Source organism: Quercus lobata, chromosome 7 (genome assembly GCF_001633185.2).
Source record: "Quercus lobata isolate SW786 chromosome 7, ValleyOak3.0 Primary Assembly, whole genome shotgun sequence".
NCBI classification, from domain to species: Eukaryota; Viridiplantae; Streptophyta; class Magnoliopsida; order Fagales; family Fagaceae; genus Quercus; species Quercus lobata.
The window spans coordinates 5219334-5246516 of NC_044910.1; the positions used below are offsets into that span (position 1 = coordinate 5219334).

The 27183-nt window shown below is 33.0% G+C and overlaps 3 protein-coding genes across 4 annotated transcripts; all 3 read right to left on the reverse strand.

Annotated features, from left to right (window-relative positions):
• Nucleotides 1-1646: 1646 nt before the first annotated feature.
• Nucleotides 1647-8314, reverse strand: LOC115953186 (U4/U6 small nuclear ribonucleoprotein PRP4-like protein). Of its 2 annotated transcripts, XR_004083659.1 has the most exons (7): nucleotides 8039-8314; nucleotides 6561-7483; nucleotides 5435-5888; nucleotides 5083-5280; nucleotides 4879-4960; nucleotides 1929-2181; nucleotides 1647-1766 (listed from the first exon to the last, which is right to left on the reverse strand). XR_004083659.1 is itself a non-coding variant. In XM_031070718.1 (6 exons), the coding sequence occupies exons 2-6, from the start codon at nucleotides 7475-7477 to the stop codon at nucleotides 2093-2095; spliced, it is 1740 nt and encodes a 579-aa protein (XP_030926578.1). In that variant the 5' UTR covers nucleotides 7478-7483; nucleotides 8039-8314; the 3' UTR covers nucleotides 1647-2092. The 2 variants fall into 2 exon arrangements, 1 of the variants encoding a protein (XP_030926578.1); XM_031070718.1 differs by having other exon boundaries at nucleotides 1647-2181.
• A 3745-nt stretch (nucleotides 8315-12059) lies between these two features.
• On the reverse strand, nucleotides 12060-15889 carry LOC115953440 (50S ribosomal protein L6, chloroplastic). The gene is made up of 3 exons (XM_031071081.1): nucleotides 15764-15889; nucleotides 14067-14375; nucleotides 12060-12529 (listed from the first exon to the last, which is right to left on the reverse strand). The coding sequence occupies exons 1-3, from the start codon at nucleotides 15796-15798 to the stop codon at nucleotides 12193-12195; spliced, it is 681 nt and encodes a 226-aa protein (XP_030926941.1). The 5' UTR covers nucleotides 15799-15889; the 3' UTR covers nucleotides 12060-12192.
• A 3890-nt stretch (nucleotides 15890-19779) lies between these two features.
• LOC115954000 lies at nucleotides 19780-23122 on the reverse strand. The gene is made up of 3 exons (XM_031071851.1): nucleotides 23045-23122; nucleotides 22490-22576; nucleotides 19780-21061 (listed from the first exon to the last, which is right to left on the reverse strand). The coding sequence occupies exons 2-3, from the start codon at nucleotides 22572-22574 to the stop codon at nucleotides 20184-20186; spliced, it is 963 nt and encodes a 320-aa protein (XP_030927711.1). The 5' UTR covers nucleotides 22575-22576; nucleotides 23045-23122; the 3' UTR covers nucleotides 19780-20183.
• Between the last annotated feature and the right edge of the window lie 4061 nt (nucleotides 23123-27183).

Here is a 27183-nt window from a genome sequence, read left to right on the forward strand (position 1 = left end):
AAGATGTTATTTTGTTTAATATTCTAATTTAGGAGGAAATTACAATTACGCCATAATTAACAAGGGTAAATGTAATTTGTTATTTGAAAAAAAGTCTGAATGTCTTTACTGGATAATAAGAATGAATTGGATAGTTTTGTTTATGGTGTAATTTAATGTAAAATTATTTTTTAAATTGATAAAAGTTGTGCGGAGGATATTTTGTCATTTCATAATTGTTTTTGAAATTTAAAATTTTACCCTTAAAAAGAAAATGTGAGCTAAACTGTTAAAAGCATGTGGTTTAGGTTTTTGTAATTTCCATTGACTTGCAATTTAGAAAGATATAAATAACAAATGCTATAGAATGAAAAGGTGTAATTGTATTAGTGTTTGAAAAAAAAAAAAAAGCAAAACTTTTTTCAACAATTTCCAAATGCACGCTTAGTCATATAGACTGAAATCCAAATATAATGGGTATGCAAGAATTATAAGTACTTGGTGAAAATTATGATCTAAACTCACATAATATACACATCTAATTCAAAAAGTTAAACTCAAATGGTATGCATATCAGCATATGGATAAAGTCAATTATTTCTCTCTAAGTGCATCCGGTCCACAACTTACTACCAGTAATCCATCATGCTGGAAGGCTAGCCCGTAGACACTCTTTCTGTAAACTAGAATAGACTCTCTCGTCATTGCAATAGCTATAACCTTTTTTTCTCCTGTATTATTTATAAACAATTGTTAATAGTTTTTTGATTGATAAGTTACACATGCACCTCCAATAGGAGCTGACAACCTCATGCTGAACCTAACACTTATAAGAGGAGATGCCAATTGAGCTAAAACTCTTTGTTGGATGTATAAAGAATAAAATTTAATTCACTGCTTCTATGTTTGTATAAATTTATAATTGTTGAATTTAATGTGTTAGCTATTGTAAGTGTTTTGAACTTTGTCTACTTTGGAGCCAAATCCAGGCTTCGCCATTGCCAGTGACTAATAATGTTTGGAAGTTAAAGCAAAGCTAATTGAACAGCTTGTGATGGAGAGAAGTTTGAGTCTATTCTCATGTTATGGCTTCCCAGAGATTGAAATGGTAACTGAATTTATCAAATACCACTTTGAAGCCGAAGACTGACTACTTTGATCTATATGTAACAGAGTGACAACTCCAACAAGGCATCTCTGGTTCAAAACATAAAAAACAAAAAGACAAAACAAGAAGAAAAAAAAAACCAAGGAAACTATAGATCTGTTACCAAGGGACTTGTAGCTAAATTGACATCTCCCTATGCACAAAGTGTTTGAAAGTCTAAGGAAAAAGAATTCGAGCTGTGCAATTAGTAGCATATTGTAACTATCTTTCAAAATTCAAAAAAAAAAAAAAAAAAAAGAAGGCCTGTTGACAAGGCCTAGAATAAGTGTTCCAGAATTGGGTTCAAGTCAAGTTGAAATTTTTTGCTCCTTGTACTCTCTAGGTTATTCTTATTCCTGAATAATCTAGTGCTGATCAAATCAGACTGCATCTATCAGATACTGAGAGTCTGGTAGTTCTTGACTAATTCTTGTGCCAGTGGCATCTTCTCTGCTATTCTTCTCCCTGACATAAAAACAGTTTGCTGTAGTTTCTGTAATGATCGGTATTAACAATAGACTGAAAGTTCAAGTAATCAACAATTATCACTGCGCAGACTCACAAAGGAAAACACAACACAGTTTTTCAACACTGCGTAGACTCACTCCTGTTTTCTTGCTGGATGATTTCACAACTATCACTGTAAAGATTAGGTACACCAAGCATTTCAGTTAGTATGGTTCCTCTCAAAATCTCTTACAACAAATTATCTAAGTCTGCTCAGAGTTTGAAATAGAAAAATAACACGGTCGATGAAACCTAAGTCAGGAAAATGCAATATATAATGAAAGCTTCCATTTACCCATAAACCATATCTCCCATAGTTAGAAGTGCAACTCCACATTAGACATTTTGAACTTGAAGCAACCTGTGCTTTGTTATCCACACATCCCTAAAGGGTTTCTAGACCAAAAAATCCAGGAAATAGGATCCACCAATATTTTATCATCTCCAGCATTTAGCAACCTAGTCCACATCCATAGCCTTCTCCTTGCTACTGCTGGACCAAAGCTTAATTTTCCGATCGTGTGATACAGTTGCTATATAACGCCCATCTGTCATAGAAAGAAACATTTAGAAGTCAGAAGCAGAAAATAAACCATCAAGCAAAAAGTTGCCACATATGATACAACTTCTAAGGTAGGACAATTCAAAAGTTTCAGAGCTGATGCATGCAGCATGTTTGACTGGTGCATGTGCATGCAGTTTGTACATTTTTGGGGGCATGCAGTTTGTACATTTTTGTGTGCATGCACACACGTGCACACAAACACAAACCTTTTGAGGAACCATCAAGGGATTGCAGATAATTCACATTTTAACTTGATTACATTTATTGATTCCTAATAAAATTAGGGTTCTAGCAGTTTAGATTATAAATTGTGTCATTTTATATTTTTGACAAGGCCATAGATGATAGAACCCAGTCATGATTGCTACATGTAGTTCCACATACCATTAAAAAATTGGATCTACCAATTAAACATCCCCAGACTCCAAAGGTGGCTTCCATACCATGTTAGCTATATACCAACAACAGTTTTTTTTTTTAATAAGTAATTGAAATCTATTAAATTTGGAAAAGCATATACAGGAAGTATACAGAGATTTAAAAAAAGAGAAAGAAACAAGAGAAAGAAAAGGAAGCTATAAGATTAGAGATACAAGTACAATGAGTCTAAAAACTCCATTAGACAAAAGGTTGAGATAGTAAAAGATTGTGTCGCCCATTCAAAGAGAGTTTTCAAGAAAAAAAAATTTGAGATTTGGTATAAAAATCTCCTTCCCCTCAAATATCCACTGATTTCTTTCCCTCTCAATGCACCATAGAATACAGTATTCAATATAGCAAAGAAGTAACACTGGAATAAACCTAAAGTTTATCTCAAAGTTGCTGACTAAATCAAAATTCAACAAAAGCATCCAAACAGCAATTTCTAAATTATTTTCTACCCCTATCTTCTTTTTCCTATTCCCTAATGGTGTTGCATGTCCCTAGAGCATTTATTTAAAGCAGTAAATGATACCATGACATTTTACAACATAGAGCATCTAAGCATCAGAAGCCACAAGACAAAAGGATTGATGAGCTAGCGATAATAGAAACCACATCACTGTTTCAAGGAGCTTCGAACTCATTTACTCGTTATTGATCTAGATTTTTGACACCAATTTATGTCAGCCTGTAGATTGCATGTCAATGTAAAAAAAAAAACCATGCAAGACCTAATGGTTGGTAATCTGGAAGGGGTGTCTGATATTTGCATTTTGCAAGCAATGTCATTAAAATTAAGGGGAAAAAAGGAGCACATTTAAGAATATAATTCAAAACATTAACCAAAAAGAATAAGGAAAGAGGAGAAGAAAACCACAACTGCATCTCCCAGGGGTGCAGGGACAGAAAATTAGAAAGGCTGATGTGACAGGAAAGTTATAAATAAATTTTCAGAATCAAAGGCAATGTTTCTCCCAAACATCACTCATAGTGAGAGGAAAGAAAATGATAAGAGAGAAAGAAGAGAAAGAGAAGGCGATAGGTCACAGGAGAGCAAGAGGGGCATGGTCCCCACCCCCTTGGTGGGAAGGGAAGAGAACTAAAAAAATGTCGGGGTGGGAACGCATCTTTTTAAAAAAAAATTGGGGAGTGGGAAGGCATCTTTAGAATCTTATCTACGATAATAAAGCTTGATGCTGTGCTGTAACAAAACCATGAGTTTAGTACTGCTACCAGCTCATATGATTAGTGTAATTTTACCATTCCAATGAACTACTCAGATAAATAGGCATTCACATATAGATAAGCTCAACTATACGTGTACATACACTCACTAACACGTTATGAGCATGAAACAAAGTCAAATACTCTTTTACTAGGGGAAAGAAATGAATATGATAACTACAGTAAAATCGCAGGCACATCCCACCTCAGAAAGCAGAATTATTTATGCAACTGTGTAACAATGTATTCAAGGTCGAGCAAGAAACTGTACTTGTAGAGGACTCAATAGTCGATATCACAGTATCAAGATTTCACATAAAGTTTAAAAAACAATTAAGTTTGAGACAGCAGCGACTTAATTTAATAAAATTTAGCTGCTTATTATTATCCTCTTTTTAACAAACAAGTTCCATATGATTTAGAGGATGGCTATCTAAATATTTTTTATTGAGACTGAAAGAAGTAATGAAACCATCAATTACTGTGAACTGCAAAAAATCTACTACAAAGTAAAACCAAATATCAACTGAAACCTCTCTCTTTGAGCATTTTTTTTCCTTTAATAGATGGGTATCATCACCTAAGAGATCTAATACCCAGGCAAGTGCAAATGTCCTACCTAATTGCAACAGGTAAACCTGGGAAATGACTAATAAATTAAGCTGAAATGGTATTAATTTATTTAGAACCTACAGTTTGTAGAATCTAAATATTTGGCACCACCAATGTTGATGCTCTTTAAGCTCGAAAGTGGAAGCTCTAGTTTTTTAAATTATATAATATGATTATTAGAATTTTGGATCCTATAAGGGAATAAAAGAGGTAACAACAGAACATATGTATATAAATATGTAAGGGTAAAATGTATTTACGTTAAAAATGAAGTTACTAAATCCTAGAAGATATAAGATAATTGGAGTAGTGTATCTCCACTTCCTCCATGCATCAATTTATTAAGAAGCTTAAATGAAGAAACCAGGAAATAAATCAGAATCTTGCCATATGCTCAACATATCTACAGTCAGGTACTTACCTCCTGCAACATCTAAGGACGTGACTTTTGCTTCATGTCCAGCAAGTGTCTTCACAGGCTTAAAATCTCGGGCAGACCAAATCTGAAAATACACCCAAGAAGAATGATATGTAAACAACATAGGAATCAGAAAAGGAAATAAAAACAGAAGGTTAAACTTCAAATTATTATGTAGGAATCATGGTGCTCAGAAAGGACCCACACCTTAGCTGTCATGTCATAGGAAGCAGTTACCAAGAAATATCCTTCCTGAGGCTCAAACTTTACTGCTGAAATGAGGTTAGAATGTGCTGGTATCGTATACAAAGTTTTTCTCTTTCTTAGATCCCAGACTCGACAGGTATTGTCTTCACCCCCGGTGGCTAAATGATATCCATTGGGAGAGAAGCTGATTCCCAAAACCTAAAAAAAGAGATTGGAAGAACATAAATGTATCAGTTAAACATACAACCAAAAAGCACACATGCACATGTACATATATATAATATATAAACATGACTTTATTCCCCCAACACCAAAAAAGGAAAAAGAAAAGCAGATGAGTTTTGAGTCTCACTGGCTTGACATGGCCCTCCAAGGCAAGAATACTTCTACCAGTTCGAAGGTCCCAAACACGAGCAAGTGCATCCAGTCCACAAGATGCAGCTAGTGATCCATCACGGTGGAAGTCTAGCCCATAGACACTCCTACTGTGACCTTCCTGAAGAAGCAACTCCTCCCCATTTTCTACATCCCATAATCTCCAAGTCTTGTCAAAGCTAGTAGTGCCCAAGTACTTCCCTGAAGGATGGAAGGAAATGCGTGCGAGGCGGTCCAGATGGCCCTCAAATGTCCTCAACAAAGATCCTCTAGTGTCCCACAACCTTGCAGTACGGTCAGCAGAGGCAGTAGCTAGATGGTCATGCACAGGAGAAAATGCGACATCAGTAGCACGCTCTGTGTGTCCCTTCAGTGTAGATTCCTTTTCAACATTAGGCATTTTCCACAACTTAGTAACGCCACTTAAAGAACTGATAGAAGCAGACAATATAAGGAATCTGGTCAGTTTCATTTACCATTGCAATTTAGCAGCATATAAGTCTTTCAATACCATAATAAGAGCAAAGCCTTAGATCAGAGCCTCATTACCAATCATACACCTAGAAGTTTAAGTTGGGAAGCAGGGCAAACTCAATATTTACCTAGAATTCCTCTATAAGTGTTTATTCCTTTACCCTAGGAAAAGGGAGGGGTGCAACAGCCAATTCAGAGGACTTGACATCATGTACTCTTTCAAATCATTGTAGGAAACCCATCACAATCAGTTAAATAGTGGGTGGGCAATAAAGTATAAACATTAAATCCGCACTTGAATGCTAATAAAAAGGTTGTACTCTAGATGGTAAAATATAATTTTAGTTGGAAAATGAATGGAAGGAGGGAGCTTAGATCCTTTAAATTTTTTTGATAAGAAAAAACTTATCGAATTTTTTCAGATGATTAGAAATGGTTACATATTAAATATACTGCCCCCACAGTTCAAACCCATACACTTCCCCTGTTCCCCCAAGCAAGGTCCTTTAAATTGAACTTGTTCACGGTAAATGGTAAGACATAATGGCTATTAACTCATATGAATAAAGTAACACGTATGTCTAGGCATGCATGTGGGTGCAAATACAGAGAGAGAGAGAGAGCAATACCAGGTAGCCAGCTTTTCTCCATCTCGTGAGAAAGAACAACCAGAGAGTGGCCGGTCATCCCCAATCTCACTGCAATCAAGCACCAAATTCGCTGCCTGCCCCAGAGCCCAATCCAACTCTGCATCCATATCTTCATCTGGATCATCCCTTTTCCTCTGCTCACGTCTAATACGCAAAGCTGCCTGCACAAGAGAGTACCTTGCAATATCAACTCTGGCATCCTTAAGAGTCTTCGTCCCTTCTGTATAAAAGGGATATTGAATAATTTCTTCCTCAACATCTGCTTTTGCAGCAGCAGCTGCAGCCTCTTCCTCCTCATGAGCTTTCATCAGTTTCTCCAACTGCCCTTCAGCATCCAGTTTTGCCATAATCATCCGCAGCCTCTCACGTCTTTCCATCTCTCTTTCTCCAAAAAGAGTCATAGGTTCACCAAGCTTGCGAAGACGAGTCCGGACAGCCATGTCATTAGTAGGCACAGCAAGAGCCTTAGCACGACGCTTCATCATGAGCTCCTGTATTGCTTTTTCCTGCCGCTCTCTCACCAGTCTGCTCTCCTCAGATATCTCATATTCCCCAGTTGTACCTGGAGCAGTACGGGTTGGACCTGTATCTTCATTGTCTGAATCCGAGTCACTCTCTCTCACCTCACCATTTTGCAAAATGGGAGGCCTTAAAACAGGAGGGCGGACTGGGAGAGGTGCCAATGGGCGAATAACCGGGGGAGGAAGAATTGAAGGAATTGGAGCAATAGGAGGAACAATAGGAGCAGTAGGAGGCACAACAACGGGTGGAACTAAAGGTTGGATTGGCTGAAGTGGAGTAGCATGAACACTGGAAACCAATGTTTGACTATCAGGACCCAAATCAGATGCCTCTGTAGGAGAAGTTGATGCCGGGTTTTCCTCATCCACCTCCATGATAGCCTAACCAAGTCAAAATCAAAATCAGACCAAAGCATTTATGTTAAATAGAAAGAGCTTATACAGTGATTCCAAACTCTGCTTTACAGTTATTTGCCATGTACAATTACAAAGCACAGCAAAAGATTTACTTATTGGCTTAAACAAAACCAAACCCAGACACAGCCAAACATCTAATCAAGCTAAGCATTCAAAAATGTTTTGTGGGTAAGTGAAATTAACAAGTTGGGAGAAAAAAATTAAAAATAAAACAACTTTTGTAATTTTAACAAAAGAAACCATTACAAAGAACCTAACTTAACAAAAGAAACAAGCCGAATTAGGCATATTTAGTACCAGAAACAAAAATGGGTTTGTGGAACAGAAGAGGGTTTTGAACAAACAGAACTGAAAGTTAATGCATTTTCAGTCAGGCAATTCAACAAACAGGTGGTGTGCACTAGTAAAACGCATAAATTGGAAAATTCAGGGAGCAATCTCACACACACACACACACACACAAAAACGAACAAGACTTTACACACAAAATATGTATATATAAAAGGAAAAACACGTTACCGGTGGCGATTCAGACGGTCAGACCGTGGCGAAAGATTTCCCCTCTATCTCTCGTAAGATTGTGCTTTCACAAAACAGATGGGCACAGTAAACAGTTGTAGTGTTATGAACTTACAATCAAAAACTAGTCGCACGATGTATTTGTTTTCCTGTTGAAACTCAAACTGAAGATGAAGAAGAAGAAGAAGAAGAAGGAGAAGAAGGGAGCTCAAACAGGTTCGGCTGTTTGGGTATGTGATTTGGGCCGTGAGTCCACTAATGGAAGGCTGTTTTTACTAATGGAAGAAAACAACTAACCATAAATACCATAAATTTTAGGGGTGAATTTTGTAATTTACATTTTCTATTTGAAAATATTTTTTAATTTTGTAATTTTGTAATTTTTTTTATTAAAAAAATGCATTTTACCTTCAAGGTGAGATATTTTGTAAATAATATAATATGTGGTTAAAATTTGTTTTAATAATTTTTACAAACAATTCATCTTCTATATGTCTTAAATAACCTAAGGAAGAAATAAATATAAATAAATCCACACTTATAATGGAAAAAATATGTAATATTTTTTTAGGAACAATAAAAAAATACAATACTTTAATAAAATAAGTAAATTTTAATTTTATTAATAACCTACCAACATTATGCTGAGAATGTGACATAATTTTACTATTTAGATATTATTAGATATTAGATATTAACATAGATGAGTGCTTTGTTTTTTTTTTTTTAGTCTACTTTATTACTTTTAAAATATAAAGTTTAAAAATTATATTGGGCCTTTATTTTATTTTTATAATTTTAATAGAAAAAAGTCTAGTAATACAACAAATTTGCACAATATTTTTACAATAATATTCTTTATTTTGAATTATGGTAAATCCTTGTATAATCTTTTTTTTTTTCCTTCTATTCATTATATTTTGAGTAATGGCGGGTAGACATCTTGCTTGTTCTTGTTGTGACTTGTGAGGGTTTATCGAGTCCATAGAGTTTCAAAGGTAATAAGTTTGATGAAAAAAATAATTATTTTAAAAATATCTTATACTTGCAAATTCCATGTACAATGATTTAACTTGGTTCTTAACATTAGCATATCATCTGGTTAGATGTGCGTACCATATTGTATGTTTACACATATGTATTTTTTTTAATTCTATTTAATGAGCGAAACAAATTTTACTATTAGGAATTTCTATGTATTATTAAAATAAAAATGAGAAAGTATTAAAAAGAATAAGAAAAAAAGCCCTGTCAGCCCTGGTTGTATGGAGTGCTGATTATCTTTTTTACGTTTTGTCATGCAATCATGCAAGGCGAGTTTTGCTTTTACCAACCCTCTAGCACTATTTCTAGTGCCAACACGCCTCAGTCCCCCCAATCACCCATTCTGCAAAAAATTTGTTGTTCATCTCCTTCTTTCATGTAGTTTGTGGATAAGTACTAAAGTTGCTTCTTTTGTGGAATCAAAGAGATGAGAGGAGAGGATCAGAATAATGGAGCAAGAGTGAAAGGGAGAGTGGGTTATGGAAATTCTTCGGAATTGGATGATCGGAAAGAAGAACTCATTGTAGAAACATTCTTTCCAAGTCCTCCAATTTCACTGGTTTCCTATAATTCCTCCCTTTCACTTGCTTTTCCTACTTTGCTTGATGGATTTCTAGGACATCTTAATTGGTCAGGTGCTCTTACTTTGTTGGTCACCCTTTCATGTCTATGTCCCCATTCTTGTAATCATGGACAAAGCCAGAACTTTGAATTAGAGAAGTGGTTTTATTGTTAGCTGTGTGCAATGATTTTAACCTCTAATTCTGTTACTTAGTTGTTGAGACTTTTTTCTTTTTCTTTTTTTGTAGGTAAGGACAAGATTATTTTTGTTTAGAATTTTTTTTAAGGGCAAGGCTATTTATTTTGGATAAAATTAGGTAATTGAGCTTAATTTTGTTTTTAGTTTTATTGATAATTTTTGTTGTTGAGCTTCTTCTTTTGGTTTTTTTTTTTTGGCTTGTATATTTTATTTTAGATTTTAGATCTATAAATTTTTTTATGGTCACTAAAATGAGGAAAATACTAGAACTGCAAGTTTTTTTTATAAATTATTTATGTAATAAGTGATTACTGGTAAGTAAAAAAATGATGTAAATGGTGTACTCATATGTGAACCAATAAGAATTTGCTATCAAAAATGTTTGTAAAAATGTTATAAAAAAGTTTGTGAATATAACATTATTCTTAAAAAAATCAATGATATTGTTAAAGGAAAATAAAATATAATTTTATAGAACAAAATTACTAAAATTAATACACACATATAATAATATTTTTGCCCGGTCCATGGGTAGGCCCGCCCCTGCTTGTACTTATTAGTCCTACTAGTCTCTTCTCCATTAAAAGTTATTTGGTTGCTTATCAAATTGTAATTTTGACCCATATTTGCCCAGATTTTGAACCTTGTGCAACCTTAGTTTGAGCCAAGTTTGAGTCTTTATAGTAAAGAATTGGTGTGGTGGCTGTGTATCAGTGTATTGTTTTAAGTTGACTGAAACACTCGGTGGTTCATAGGCTAATAATTTTGATTTGGGTTTTCCTTACTGGTTGAGTCATGAGCGAACTGCCAAAGTTCTAGTTTCAAGTCGGTCTTTGGTAGAGCCGCAAAGGTGGCCTTGGAATATAAATTGTCCATTTTGAATCACAGAGGATACAAATTGTTTGCCTTCTTGGGATCTGTTGGTGGTAAGATTGGAATTGTTCATTTTGTATTTTCTTTGAAATATAATTTAGTTCTTCCGTACTAATATGTAATGTAGAGCTTACTTGAATAACATTCTCTCCTTATGGTCCATGGGGATTTTCTCTCCATTCGTGGAAGCGTTTTGCAAACAGAAGTTTTCTCTTTCATTTTATTCGTCATAATTTTAAAACTGTGAATTTGGACTTCCAAAAAAAAATTTTATTACTGCTTTATTTTCATTACTTATATTGAATTTTAGAATTCTCTTCAATTATAATTTATTTTCTTTTTTTAAAGCTAAATATCCAATTTTGATATGCATAATTTTACATTTCGATTCTGCATTTATCTGATAATGCAATTTCCCTCGATATAAGCCCTTCCCGAGCTCTTTTATTTCTTTCCTGTTGTCTTTTCTGATATTAGCCCTTCTCCGTTTCTTAGTAGCATTCTTGTTGATCATGCATCATCCCACGCTTTTGAGGCCTTAACTTTGTCTATTACAAATTACAGACTTTACAGTAGTAATATTTTGTGTGTTTTCTTCCATTGAAAGTTGATATTTTAAATTCTAAATTCAGATATAGAGTTCTTGCAAGTTGCAACCTAATTTGTCTTGATTGCAACTTTTTCTTGGGCAGATTTTCAAGTATTTGAGGAAGTCCTCTGCTATAGCTCATATAATTTCTGAGATTGAAAATGGTCTCCAAGTGCCGCTTGTCTCACTTAATGCCACTGATCCAACTCTTTCTGCCCTCCAATTCCCATTCTTTCTCCAATCACACAAAATGATTCCTTACCAAATGGCTGCTATGGCTGATTTTTAGTTAACTTTTATGGATCAAAAGAGATTGCCATCTTTGTTGATGATGATTATGCAAGGAACGGGATACCTGCTTTAGATGATGAACTTGAGAAGAGAACACTGAAGATTGCTCAAAAATTGCCTTTGCCAATCCAGTTTGATGTAGGAAACGTCACTGATATGCTCAATAAATCATTAAATCTAAACTGATCAGTCCTTGTGTCTATGGAACTAGTCTTTGATGGAACCTTCTCATCTCCACTCTTTCCGGTGGGTCTTTGAAACTAGTCTTGAATTCACCTTTGTTTTTTATTAAACAGATGTATTGCATACGCTTTCCATAACATGAAAATGACAACTTTCACTCACCTTTATGACCATAAATATCAACGGCATGAGAGCAACACAATTCTTTGACACCCCACAGAAGTGACCATTCTTTTTTGCAATGCTAAGGAAACTCAATTGTCAAGACAACAAATAGAAAATGGGGAGAAAAAAGTGAGCTACTTGAAAATTGTAATCAATTTCTTTAACTGTGAGTACATCCAGTTAATCTAATGCACATTTGAAAATAACAATGAGACAACAAAAAACAAAGAAGTAAACAAAAACCTCTCATTACTTCTTCTTTCCTGCTTTCCCTTCCTTTCGTCTAATAATTTCATCAGCATATTTTACACCCTTACCTTTATATGGTTCTGGGGGTCTCCATCTCCTAACAGAAGCAGCAAATTGACCAATAGCACTTTTGTCATATCCACTGACAGTAATTCTGGTGTTGTCTTCCACTTTCACTTTTATGCCATCTGGGATTGCCATCCTAACTGGATGAGAGAACCCAAGATTTAGTACCAAGTCTTTTCCTTCTAACATTGCACGATACCCAACGCCAATCAGTTGAAGTTTCTTCTCGAAACCTTTCGATACTCCCACCACCATATTGTCGGTAAGTGTCCTAACCAAATTGTTGTATAAGAATCAAAAGATTAATTAAGAATACTACAAGGAAACTGCAGGAGTAATGCCAACCCCAGTTTTGTGTACAAAGATTCGAAGGAAAAAGAAAAAAAGAGGAAGGGGCAGAGGGGTGATGAATACTTAAACCAATTTACATTGATAGCAATGGTTAGTATGAATGGTCTGTTAAATTAATTTTCTCATGGATAGGCAAGCATCATGAGTGGGTATGCATCGAAGTGTGCAATTCATGGATGCTTATGCCCCCTACTTTAGATTTCATGGATTTGCTGAGTCTGAAACCTTGTTTGTGATGTTATACAACGATCATCATGAGTCATACTGGATGTTTCTATGCAATGCCCATGAATAGTTTGCTCATTCAAGAGAAACATTTATGAAACTAACATTCATTCCCACTATGTTTTTCTCTTCCTCTATTAACATGTCTATTGGATTTCTTTAGCAGTACATGTGAGACACATCAATGACTACTCATGCATAATTTTGCTCAACAAAGAAGACTGTCCATGTAATATATAAATAACTAAAATGGGGATATACAAATACACAAGCATTTATTCAAGCCAAAGAAAAAACCAGAATTTTCATTCTCCTAATATCTACACGATCATATAAACTATAAAGCCACAACTCCAATCCCTCTTGCCCATAGTGAGTTGGCTTCTATCCTATGAATGGTAATTTCACCAATTCAAACATATAAATCAGTTTTATGACATTAATTTTTGCCTTATAAATTCATCAAATTTCATATGCATTCCTAGTGCTGATAGGCAAGTAGTTCATAAAATAAATGAATCATACTAGGTTCATGGAATAAACATCAAGCCACATCATAATTGGTACAATTAAGTTTGCTCTCTAAGTGGAGAGATACACAAGTGCTAGAGCGTAGCTGCATGCATATATGCAAAAGTCTGCTAGTGTGCATGCCTACGTGAATCCTTCTTACTCTCTTTTTTTATTGGCAATTATACGTGGGTCCAGAAACCACTACTTGATCCTCAAACAGTGTGTACTTCTTACCTTATAGTCAAATTCTTTAAATTTCAAATCAAAAGTTTTTTTTTTTTAACTAATTAAATTTTAAACCTTGAGATAAAATATATATGATGGGACACTTTCCATAACAATTAACAATAGAAGGCCAAGTTCCTACACAATAAGACTAACAAAGTTAAGTGCCAAAAACAACTCAAAAATACAAACTGCAACCAATGAGAGAGAGAGAGAGCATCAGATATTGAATGATGATCTCTAGATTCTCAAATTAAATAGTGGGGCAATAACCTTGATCAAATACTTTTCTAATGCAAAGTCTCTCCCCACCTTCCCTCTCTACACAAATACACAAATTTAGAAAAGAGCCATGAAGAATTTAAGAATAAAGCCAAGAAAATTAAAAATATAAAAGCCTATTAGTATTAGGATTCAAGGGATAAACATAATCATATTATAAAATATCAAAAGAAAAGGGAAAGTGTTAATTCCAAGAGGATAGAAGAATTTACCTGAAAAGCCCATGCATTTGGTTGGCCCTTCTAGTTTCCATTGCTTTTTTGACCTTGAGAGTATCAGGCTCCTCCCTTTCAACATTCACTTCTCGTGGATAGGACTGTGAAAGTTCCCCTAAAGGACCCTTTACTTTTAAAAATTGACCTTCCAAAGTGATTGTCACATTGCTTGGCACTTGAATTGGTTGCTTTCCTATTCTTGATTCTTTACACACCACAGTTTTCCTCAGGAAACCAACACGATTTACAGGAACACTAGAAACACATACTTCATTTTTCTTGCCCAAAAATACAGTCCTCAAATTGCTGAAACATGATAGTAAAGGAATTGGCTCAAAATTTCAAATATTCCATGCTTGAGTAATAAGTTACCATCAAGTGAAGTAAGTCTAGTATTACAGAAATCATTATCAACTTTTTGTCCAGATATAATAAAGATTCCCAAAATACACTGTCCAGCTTATACATGACGCATAATCCTCTGGTTGATTGTTGATAAAATGCAGGAAGGAAATGAATACGTAGACCAAGGAAAACCAATATCTGCACTCTGCTAAGCCTAAAGATTGCTATTGGCGAAGTTGAGTTGAGTTTCTCAATAAGTTTTGAAAACAAAACAACAAAAAAACGTAAGGCTCATAGTGAAATTTCCCCTTTCCAATATTTTCTCCAGGAGTATCACAACCAGTAATTATACCAATAAATCAATCAACTATGCTTGTTTCCACTTATCAAAAAAAAAAAAAAAAAAACTATGCTTGTGTCTAAAACAATGTTGACAGGAAAATTTTAAAATACCATCAAAAAAAAAAAAAAAAAAAAAAAAAAAAAAAAAAAAAAAAAAAAAAAAAAAAAAAAAAACATATTCTCTTATTATTAAACCACTGAACCTATTCATACAAGTCTATACTACAAGCTACCTTAGAAGTTAACAACCTACTTCTAGAATTCTAAACCCTCAAAATCTTAAGCTATTGTACAAAGAAACTGACTTCTGGTACAAAAGCATGTCATATTTTACAGAAAGAAAAGGGAAAATCAATAACTTCCAAAATCTAAACAAATTCTAGTTGGGAAATAACACATGAAAAAATATAATATCCCAAAGTTAAAGAATACATACTTTTAGTGGAAAATAGGTACAATTGTCTATGACAAAAAAAAAAAAAATCCACCATAATGTGTAAACAATCATACTATCAACAGACTAGAGCTATTATTATTGCGTATGAAAAGGATAGCTTTCTTAAGGAGGAGCCATTTTCCAAAGACACAATGACATACAAAACTCCATCAAATCAAGCACTCGGCTTTCTTTCAATCAAAGAAGACCCATCAAACTGACTCTAAATAAAAACAAGTTATCATCATATCAACATAAAAATTCGATGCCATTTTGGAAAAATTAATGCCATTATCCTAAGGTAGCTTAACTGAAACCCCATGTAATGACAAATAACAAAAGGTTCAAAATTCAAAATTTCTCAAATTTCTTATAAAATTAAAGATACCCAGAAGCCTAAAATGGAATTTTAAGTGCACCTGCAACTACAAACAAATGTTATATACCTCCACACCTCACAAAAACGGAAACGCATTAAAGCAACACAAGTATGTAAGAAGCTGTGCATATAAATAAATAAATAAAATAGTATAAGATAGAAATAGGGAAGATTTGGGTATTGGGTACTGACCTGGTTTGAAAAGAGGAGTTGAGCGAGCAAGCCATTGTTAAAGCATCAGCTAAGGTTTTAAGTGTTATCTCATGAAGTAGGGAAGAAGAAGAGGCTATCTGAATGAACTGTGTTTAAGTTATCCACTGGTACCTGTTTTTTGTTTTTTGAAATGACGGAAAACCCTTTATGAGAGAGCGAAATGTCGAAGTTACCCTTGTGTTTACAGCCACAATATATGTCACCGGTTTTTTTTTTTTTTTTGGTTGTGGGATTTGACGGTGGTAGCTGGTTTTATCTTGTGGTTGATGAACAGAGAAACAAACTAAGAGGAAGAGAGAGAAGAGAGTGAAATGAACAAAAAAGAAATTGAATTGAATAGTGTTGGATTTGAGGTGAAAAATAAGAACTGGGATGTTGGTTTGGGTGAATTGTAAAATTATATTGTAAAATAAATAAAGTAACTCTTTTTTTGTATTAAAATAGGTATTTTTATACAAACTCAAATGTGAATACTCACTGTTTGGATACAAACTCGTTTGCATTTACGCTCGTTTGCATTTATGCTCGTGAATAGTGCACGGGACCCACAAGTACGGATTTCAGCAAAATTCTTTAAAATTGGGTTCACGATACTATTTATACATTTAAAAATTATTTTACTACAGTGTTTTCAGTTTTCAGCAATAAGCGGTATCTAAATAGATCCTAAGCAAGCTATTATTATAATTTTTTTTATTAGGTCAAATTAACGAATGTCTACTTAATGATTCATTTTAGAAAAATTTTAATATCACTCTCATGAAAAGTCTCTTAAAATATTTCATAAACCAAATGTACCCGTTAATTTCTCCCTTATATTATTATTATTATTATTAGCATTAGCATGGACTAAGTTTAAAATGACCGTATAACCTTAACATTTTCACAGTCAAGTCATTTTTTTTATTTTTTTAAGTCATCTTTGATAATTTACGTCCAAAATAATAATTTTAATAGCAGAAATTTTATTTTTTTGAGAAGAAAGTTGGTAGAAGAACTTGAAGACTGTTTTCATACAACAATTTTTACAAGTTTTCCCAAATGTTTAATTATGATTTTCAAAATAATGTTTTCAAAACTTACATTTTAAAGAATGCACTTTTTCATACAACTAATCCAAATGGGCCCAGGATTAGGCCAGGCCCAGCCCAGCCCAATCAAAAAAAGCAGAGAGTTGGAATAGTATAGAACGAAAAGTGTTTTTTTTTTTTTTTTTTTGGTTAAGTTTTATAAAAGAATCCACAACGTGTAGTTTAAGAATTAAGAGTAACTTTTGATCAATGCTCTACATTCTCAATGGACGGCACAAGTAATTTTCTGAATATTTCTTATTATCAATGAATGAATGAATAATATAAAGCAAAACCCTTTTTTTCTCTTTCCATTTAGAATCATACTTTATAGTTTATACCAAAGTGATATGATCTTTCTACTTTTTAAAGCAACTCTGGTTGCCTAAATTCCTTGTCATGTCATGTGCATCTCTATCAATTTAACATTGCTCTCGTTTCTCCAAAAAAAAAAAAAAAAACATTGCTCTCACTTTTGTGGACAACAATGTATTTTTATGGACTATAATATTCAGATTAATGTGACTTCAACTTTTTCTTGTTTTGGATTAGTTCAAAAGCATTAGGTAAGACCAAATTTCAGACTAAGTATTAACCCTTTAACCAAGTAGTTAATTACTTAATTTAGAAGTGGTATTATAGTAAGTTGAACAGTGAACACAAATGGGTCAAAAACTTTGTGAGAATAGTGTTATTTTTCCATAACAAAACTAGAAACACATGGGTGAAGACCAAAAGTGGAATGGTAAATTAGAAATTTACAAGCAATAGGAGGTACTCATCTAGGACACAACACTTAGATCTTTTTTCTTTTCTTTTTTTAGGATGTAGCAGAAATTTAGGCACCAATTAGAGCACTAGCATTAAATACGTTAAATTTTAGCATATTAGCACATCAAATAGTAGAAAGTGAGTATATATTTTATATGTTAGAATTTTTTTAGCATTAGTAGAAGTGTACATTACCACATGTCATTATTTTTCTTTTCATTTTCTCCCTCCTCTCACATGTTAGGTATCTCATTTTGTGGTTGAGATTTTTTTTTTTTTTTTTTTAAAGGTCAAGTGTTCTACTTTGTGGCTGAGTTTTTTTTTTTTTTTTTAATTATAAAAAAATGATTTTTAATGGTGATGTGTGTAAAAGTAAAATATATGATGTGAAGTGTATTGTCAAATATTATATTAAAATAGATAAAATAACTTCTTCTTTTTTTTGTGTTAAAGCATACTCATTTTTTTTTTTGAACAAATTAATGCTAGTTCTCGAAGGAATAGTTTGTATGTAGCAGCCTAGCTTAGGTTTTCCACACTTGAGATTGAGTTAAATGTAAAAAAAAAAAAAATCAAAATGTTCTATCAAGTTATTGCATGTTTTATCAAGTTATTGCATGTTTTTATAACTTTTTAATAATTGCAATAATGGAATAAAGAGGATCAAACATAGTAGTATAAGAAATCATATTATGAGCAGTGTAGAGCCACTATTATTGGGTTTGATATGGATATTTTTCTTCAACACTAGGCCAGCTGCAAACAAATCGCAGGGAATAAACTTTCAAAGATTACCTTAACCGGTCAACGATCCATTTTCCAATGACTAAGAGGTACAAAATTCCATCAAATCAAGCGATCAGCATTCGGTCAGGAATGAGGTAGTACACCATGCATGTTTCTTCCCATTCACATGGAACTGGACTACACGCATTTGGGGTCCACTTATATGTGAAAGGAAGAAAACATGCATCCAATACATGATGTATTTTCTCATCAAGAATTAGGAAGATCCATCAAACTAACTCAAATAGAACAAGTGTATTGTGCAATCATACAAATTGGATGTCATTTAAATAAATTAAAAAAAAAAAAGGTTTTACTAGCATTTTTTGTAAACTATTTTTTACAATTTTTTATAAAATATTTTCTTATAACATACGTTAGTAAATTATTTTAGGAAAATTTTTATGAGAAAATGAAAAAATGACTAATTTTTTTGACAATTTTTTCAATTTCTCATAAAAAGTTTTTTAAAACGAATGATTAATGTATGCCTTAATAAAATCAATAAGCTTCTAAGTCACATTGATTTTCACAAAATAGTTTACAACTATTAAGATGGCAAATTGTGAAGAAACAATAAAAACATATCAATTCAATTGTAGTAAAAAATTATTGTGTTTGTAGTGTTACTCTAAAAAAATTATAATGTCATCCTAAGATATCTAAAATCGTATTTTTTCAAAGTACAACTTTTAAAATCTTGTTTGGAAATTACTTATTTTTTTAAAAGACTTGAAAGTGCATCAATTGCACCGGACACGTTAGGATGCGAGTACGTGTCTATATCCCACTATGTTTAGTGCACTAATACTATGGACACAAGCCATGTCCTTTTTTAAATACAACTTCTTGCTTTATTTTTATTTTTATTTTTCATTTAAATCAACTAGTAATTTTCAAAAGTGGAAAAAATAAATTGTACCGAAAGGGCACTGTTCTTGATGATTTGGCTAAGAGAGGACAAACCTAACAAGGCAACAAGAAGACCTTATTTTATCTTGAGATCCTTGATTTGTTTAGCGAGCATTTCAAGCTGGAGTTTTTCCCTGTTCACATAGCCTTCATCAACATTGAATATTCCTAACCAAACCAGACCATTTGTAGCTCAAATCATAGTACCGATCAATTGGATCCATCTCAACTGTAGTTTAAAGGTGATACGTGACATTAGAGCCTTATTACTATATGACACTACTTAATTTCTCCTTTCCGACTTGTCGTAACTAGTAAGTAAAAAAAAAAGTTTGGTGACAAAATTAAGCAAATAAAAAAATCAAGGAACAGAACAGACTGGATCCAATCCCATTACTGGTTTTTAGGTGGAAGATATTAACTTTCCTTCCCAGACCAAATAAGGAAACAAAAACAAACGGGAAAATTTTTCTATATGAACATTTAATTTCATAATTCGGATGAAAATCTTGATGAACTTTACATTCAAAACTAAAATTTTTCTCAACCTAGCAATAGCATCCCCGAAATTGACATTTAGATTGTCATAGACAGAACAAAGCATTTTATGACAGTAAAGTATATAAAATAAACATAGTAACAATGCACCCTACTATCCCATTGCCTTGAGCCATGTTCAGAATCTGCAATGAATCATCCCAAGCATTCTGCAAAAAATGCAGCATAAACTGAACATGGAGGACTCTGCTTCAATTACACTATTAACACTTATCCCTTCCGCAGAATAAAAGAATAGAACTCACTCAAGTAGACAACATATTATATACTCAAAAGCGTTCACAAAACTGATTTCTCCCAACTCACTGGAATCGCTGCTCTCCTGAATCCACAATGGCATAACCGCAAGAGTTCCACTGCCTCGAGGCAGGTTTATTATCTACCACATATGAAAAATTTGTCTTCTTCCTTCCCCTGCCATTTCTCCATTCATTACTACCCCTTTGATAGTCATTGCCTGCAAACCTTGAGGTTTTATACCTTGACATGTACCTAGGAGAGCCTTGTTTCTTCCTGCTATTGTCATCATATGCTCCCCAGTTACCACCACTTCTATCATCCACATTCTCCGCCCCATTATAATTATTCTCCCACTCATAACAACTATTTTTCCACTTATTCCAAGCCTGTGAATCATTTGGATGACTTCCCCATCCATAATCTTTCATGGCTCCATTATTCTGACCATTACTATTTTCCCAAGGATTATTGTCATTATCCACTTTGCAGTCCCAACCCTCATTTCCAGGATGCCGGGACAAGTCAGCAGCTTTTTGTAATTCCTCTTCATCTTCTCCCCATCCAGTGCAAGAGAATGATTTATTCAAGAGCGAATCACCAAGAATCACAACCTTCTCATCTTTATTTACCTCATCAGGAGTCTCTTGCTCCTGTTCCAAGTCCAACAGCAACTCTGGATCTATGCTGGAGTTCCAATCTACTTTGTCAATATAGATATCGGGATCAGGCAATGATATGTTGCAGGGAAGGCCATTAATCCCTGCCCAATATCGTTTTTTTGCATTGCAAAATGCCTCCTCACCAGCAGAGTCATTCCATTGAACAACATTGTCATAAAGATACATACATTTCTTGGTTTCCAAGAGCTTTCGCCATGGAACTGAACCAATTAATAAGCAGAATTCCTTTTCCCAGGAAGGCACGGACGACTGCCAACTATCTGAAACCAAATGAGTAAAAACGTAAATTGAATTACACATGCAAGGATCCACTATCATACTTAAAATCTATCTCTTAGAAGAAGGTAATAGCAGAGTTGACAGGAATAGAAAGTGACACAACAAATGGGGATAAGATCCCCTACAATCATTGGAACCTTCTAGTGCCATCACTATTATTCATTGCAGGTGGGCTCAGCCCCTTGGACCATGGTAATGCATCTTATAAGTTTAACTAAATGCAGAATACAGGTATATAACAAATCTACAAAAGAAACAAGCAGAAAATGACAATAGATAGGATAACTCCATCATGGATTCCATCCTTCATCAGCATCATTTTCCATTTCTGAAGAACTTCTCACATCATTAACTCGCATTTTCAAGAACCACATCCAACAAAAACATCAATCTTTCCACATTTGTTTATCTTGTGTTACCCACATTGAGTTAAACAACCAGAACTCAAACAAGGTACCAAGTAACGCATACAAATCTTAAGATCTCTTAGACTCACCTTAACTCATGATTCATCAGAAAGTCACAAACATCAGCAAGCACCCAAACCTACAACTCTCCAGTAAATTCAACCAGTAAAGTTCACAATACAGAGGAAGCCCCACATGAAACTACAGAACGTGAATTTTCTTCCCAAATCATCACGAGTAACCAACACCAGAAACATGAACCGAACAAGACAAGCAAGACTACACCCTCTAGCATCCATCCCCCTCCTAACAAAATCTACTTGGAAAAAACTATAAAAAAAAGGTTAGAAATTTTTTTTTTTTGGGGGGGGGGGGGGGGGAGATGATCTCAGCTAACGCCCCTAAGTCTTGAGCAGTTTGATTGAAAATTTCCAGAAGATTTACTCTCTTCCTCTTAAACAAAGTTGTACCATCTTAAATGGCCTCAGATCATTGTAAATAAAAACCATCAAACATAAATAAATACAGCCTCATAGCCAAAAACCTAAATAACATTCCAAATTTAGGTTGCTACATCACAACACTTTTAGGATGTAACAACCCCTCCAATCTCCGAAATCAAGAAACAAACACAAACCCTGCCTACAAGACAGATTTGCTCTTTGTTCAAATACCTTAAGATCAAACAGAAACCGCGTCAAAACTGTTAAACAAACCCATTTTGTCATTACCTAGAACCCATAAACAACAAACATTTAAGAAGATCACAGATTATAACTAACCTTACAACTTAGAATAAGGACCAAAGGGATAATAACAACAAATCCACACGCATACAGAGACGGCTATATCAAATTCCAAGAAAACCCCACTTTCTTGAAACAAGAACCCATTAAAGAAAAACTATTTACACAGAAAAATCACAACCTGATTTTAGTAATTTCCCATGTAAAACTAGAATCTTGGAACAAAACAAATAAGAACCCAGAAAAAGAAACATACCCAGAGGTGGTTTCCTGTTGTTTGATCTTGTCCCCTGAGGTTCCTTCTGATGAATTCCACCTGATTGTCTTCTCCAACTACCCATTACTTTCAAAAGAAAAAAAAAAAACAGTGAAACCCCAAAGACAACAAAAAACCAAAAGAACCCCAAGAAAAAAACAGTGTCAGAAAATGGGTTTTTGAGCAACAAACAAAATCTGCAAAAATCTCTAAAAAATAGAAGAGTGTTTAGTTTGATTGGCAGATTTGTCAGAAGGGTCTGATAGGGTTAATCAATCAAAGAGTTTTTTTTTTTTTTTTTTTTTTTTTGGGGGTGGTGGTGTTGGATAAAAAGTGATGATCTATATAAAAGATACGAGAACTGGTCCGAGGTTTTTATTAGATACGTTATGAGTGTTGCTTGGAAGTAAAGCCCCTAGTTTTAAAAGTGTGGTGTAGGTATTTATATTTATATTGTTTCCAATATTCATTGCTTTTGGTTTGAAACTTTGAAGTTTGAATTACTATACTGTTCATGAAAATTTTATTAAAAAAAGAAAAAGAAAAGAGAATTACCATACTGGTCTGGTCCATCCTTTGCTTTGTTTTTTTGATAAGGACTTCCACTGATTGGTGAAACACCACGCCGCCATAAGTGCGTGTACCTGTTTTTCACCTCACGCAAGGATCTCTTTATGTGCCTAATTACTCACAACTTGGTAGATTTACCAAAGAAAAAACAAATGTCTATTTACTCTTTAACCATGTTTTCATTTTATTTTTTTGGGTAATCTACTAAGTTGTTAAGTTTTGGTCCAAACCCAATCTAAAAATGAAGAATTTTTTAACCAAACAATATCATTTTTACCATAGTTATTATAGTAAAGTATATTATATGTATGAATATACATTCATATTTAAAAATAAATAATAAATAAAAACTCATGTTTATTGAACAATAAAACAATATCCTTCAAGTTGAGTTGAGTGAATATATATGTGTGTATTTTATACAATCTTATAAAATTATTTTTAAGATAACATAATATGCTAATAATCTAATTATAATTAAAGAAATAAATTAACATATGTAACCATTTTTTAGTCTCGAATTTGTGTTTCAAATTCATTACATATTTACTCATACGTTTATTTATAATTTCTTTTCTCGTTTTTGTTTTGTCGTAATCCATTTTCCAAACAAAATCTCACAAAACCCTTTTTACCACAATTTTAAAATATTGAACAAAACGAAACATGTGTTTATGTACCGTGTATATTCTATCTTATAAATTGATAACTACTATTTATAGATGAAATCATTACTAGCATCGTTTTTATGGCAAATGTTAACAAGCACCAAACAATGTTTGTTAAGATTAAAACAATTATAATGTATTGATATTAAATGTGAAAATTATTGTCTCACCATATTTATTAATTTACTTGGGAAGGCCTCTTGGACTAATGAAATTTTCCAATAATTAGGGTGCAAATCTCATAATGGATAGAGGTTTTTTTTTTTTTTTTTTTTTGGGAGAAAAATAAAGGATAGAATCTATTACAAATTACAATGGAAAGTAATCGAACAGGAGATCTATAATCCGTTGATGAAGTAGGTAAAGTTTGGGTGCCAAAGGGAAAAAATTTATTCAAATAATCTTCGGTCCAAATATTCTATCTTCTTCTTTAGATTTTTCTTTAAATAAAACTAAAAAATTATGGTATATAATGATAAATAGTAATATATTTATGGACGTAACATATTTTATAAATTACTAAGATGACAAATTATAATTAGCGGTTAATAAAAGTGGTGATAATATCCTATTCAACTGGAATTCGTGTTAAAATTGTTCACCAAACACAACTTTTCTAGTGAGCAAATTGTGAAAAATATAGAATAATGTCCAAATTGGTTTGGAGGTTATTACACTCATGCATTTTTAGAAACCTATTAATCGATTTTGTATAATAGAAATTTTTTTATATGAGCATAAATTATTTGATGTAATAAAATGAGTAATACTAAGAATAATTTGATTACATAAAACTTACAAATTAATGTGTCACTAATTGTGGGGCCAGAGAATTTGTGACCCCAGCCCATTATACATTAGGGCCCAAGGCCCACGCCGAGGACATGCAGCGAAAGTCCAAATGGCCTAGGGATGCAGCCGAGGACGATTTTGTCCTCGGCATCCCAAGGCTTAGAAGGGAAGAACGACACACCATCAAAGGCAGCCCCCAAAGCGCTCCTGAAAGAAAAGACGAGTGCAATAGAACTCGCACGGGGGTACAGTGTGGCTTCGGTTATTGCAACTAACAGAAAGTGGGGGAAGGCGGCTGATGGGACAAGCACTCGAGTAGTTACCTGCCTGATCAACAGATGGAAGGTCAGGATCAACTGAGAGGGGCTATATAACGTAAGAATTCATGCGCCTAAAAGAGTGCATTAGGTATTGACTCTTGAACCATTGTAACCAAAGAGAAAATGAATAATAAGAACATTAAGCTCCTCGAACGAGGTCCAATGACCGAAGCCGCTCAGGCCGTGCTAGAGAGAAAGTCTTATTGGACAAACTCAGTTCACCTCTATGCAACCATCATGAACACCATAACTAACAACTGTCTGGTGATCAAGGCCTAGCTTTTTAGCCCACTCTCTACAAATTTATTGTTTGGGCCTCAAACGTTCGAACCTAATACACCAATTTGGGATTGTTACAAATTGAGTCCTTACACTAATCATTAAAAAATAATTCAAAACATTCATTTACGAGGTAGTTGAAACTTGAAACCTACCAATCACATTCATTATTGTATTAGTTTGTAAGGTTTATGTAGTAAAAGTTGTAGTACTTTTAACATTTCCAAATAAAATATAAATAGAGTTTATATCTAAATTGGTTTAGAGGAAAATTCCCCCATCTGTCCAGCTCACAATGTTGCAACTCTAACAACCATTCATGTGTACTTTTAGTTGCATAACATATTTAATGAGCAACATGATTTGTTTGAATAATTCAATGAATCATGTAATTTGTTTAAATAATTTAAAGAGTCACGTGATTTAATACATATAGATGGTTTTATGAATCTTTATATAACCAAATTGGAGAAAATATTTGTCTATAAAATATTGGAAAATGCTAAAGATACAAACTTTTTACAAAAATTTGTACAAACTGCTAATGTGGTGAGTGGTTATTGATAAATGAAAAAGTGATATTAATAGTAGGTTCAGATGAGAAACAATAAAAATTGGCCACAACAACAGTTTATAAAATTGTTGTAAAATAATTTGTTTCTATAGTATTATTCTACAATATTTATAATTGTGAAATGTAGTATGATATTAAATATGGGAGTAATGTTACAAATTATTTTACAACATTTTTACAAAATGTTTATGTGACCAACTTTTTATTGGTTTTCATTTAAACTCACTATTAATATTACTTTTTCATTTACCAGTAATCACTCATCATATAAGCAGTTTGTAAAAATTTTAGTAAAATAATTTGTATTTTTAGCATTATTCTAAATATGGTTTTCATGCGATTGCCCAACGTTAATGACATTATTTATGGTGTCTTGTATGTATGTATGTAGTTCCAATTCTCCTTCTCTCTCCCTATTATTTACCTATTAAAAATTTTAGTAAAATAGTTTGTATTTTTAGCATTATTCTAAATATGGTTTTCATGCGATTGCCCAACATTAATGTCATTATTTATGGTGTCTTGTATGTATGTATGTAGTTCCAATTCTCCTTCGCTCTCCCTATTATTTACCTATTAAAAACAAAGTACGATAATAAAGAGGTTTTTCAAGAAGTTGTCATCTAATACTCTTATAGGATTAAATCATTAGAAAATAATTCATCATAATATTTTAATCTAATAATATATTCAATGTGTTCTAAATCTAGATGATGAATCGATATGTCTTCAGTTTAAAAGGAAAACAGGTAATACACTTCTAATTTTACAATTATTCTTTAAGAATAGAACATTTTAATCAATTTTTAACTTCTTTATTTAAATACCAAATGTTTAGGATATTTTAAAAAATAGTAATAATAAGGGATGAGAATCAGTTTCTGAGTTGTCATTCATGTTGCAGCACCAAAGAATTTGCGTTTTTATAGAAAAATCAAGTAATTATAGATAGGATTATTATACTTTATAATATAAAAAATCTCCAAACCAATTTAAAGGAATCTCTTTTAACTTATTATATAATGAGTCATAAAATCATTTACGTGTATTATTTAAAAAATTTACAAGATTCATTAAATAGATTATGTAACTAAAAGTATACATGGATAGTTTTATCAATCCACACGCAATGAGTTGGTCTCCAAATCGGTTTGGAGGTAAAAAGTTTCCTATACTCTATCCATCTAAGGTTTGATTCAAAATCCAATTTATTAATTTGTGGGTTTTTTTTTTTTTTTGAGAATATATTAATTTGTGGTTTAAAAACTGGTATTTATACATTACTCACTTGAAATTTAATTAATTTCTTTTTTGATTTAGGATTATAATATATTCAAATGATAATAAGTTTGATATGTTGCTTTATGTGTTTACTTTTTCAAACATAATTAAACTTTAAATACAAAAGTTTTTAACCATTTTTAAAAAAATCAATCTCAGATAGGTAAATTTTAATTTTTTAAATCCTTGATATATCAAATTTATCCGATA

Bases quoted from the DNA above. Each gene is read 5' to 3' on its own strand.
- LOC115953440 (XM_031071081.1), bottom strand. From the start codon at position 15,798: ATGGCTTGCTCGCTCAACTCCTCTTTTCAAACCAG. The intron at 14,376-15,763 runs GTCAGTACCCAA...ATCATGTTTCAG, and splicing joins AACTCCTCTTTTCAAACCAG to CAATTTGAGGACTGTATTTT. The intron at 12,530-14,066 runs GTAAATTCTTCT...CAATTTGGTTAG, and splicing joins CAAATGCATGGGCTTTTCAG to GACACTTACCGACAATATGG.
- LOC115953186 (XM_031070718.1), bottom strand. From the start codon at position 7,477: ATGGAGGTGGATGAGGAAAACCCGGCATCAACTTCTCCTACAGAGGCA. The intron at 4,961-5,082 runs GTGTGGGTCCTT...GTGTATTTTCAG, and splicing joins CCTATGACATGACAGCTAAG to ATTTGGTCTGCCCGAGATTT. The intron at 2,182-4,878 runs GTAAGTACCTGA...TTTCTATGACAG, and splicing joins GTCCTTAGATGTTGCAGGAG to ATGGGCGTTATATAGCAACT.
- LOC115954000 (XM_031071851.1), bottom strand. From the start codon at position 22,574: ATGGGTAGTTGGAGAAGACAATCAGGTGGAATTCATCAGAAGGAACCT. The intron at 21,062-22,489 runs GTATGTTTCTTT...ATTTGGTTTCAG, and splicing joins CAACAGGAAACCACCTCTGG to ATAGTTGGCAGTCGTCCGTG.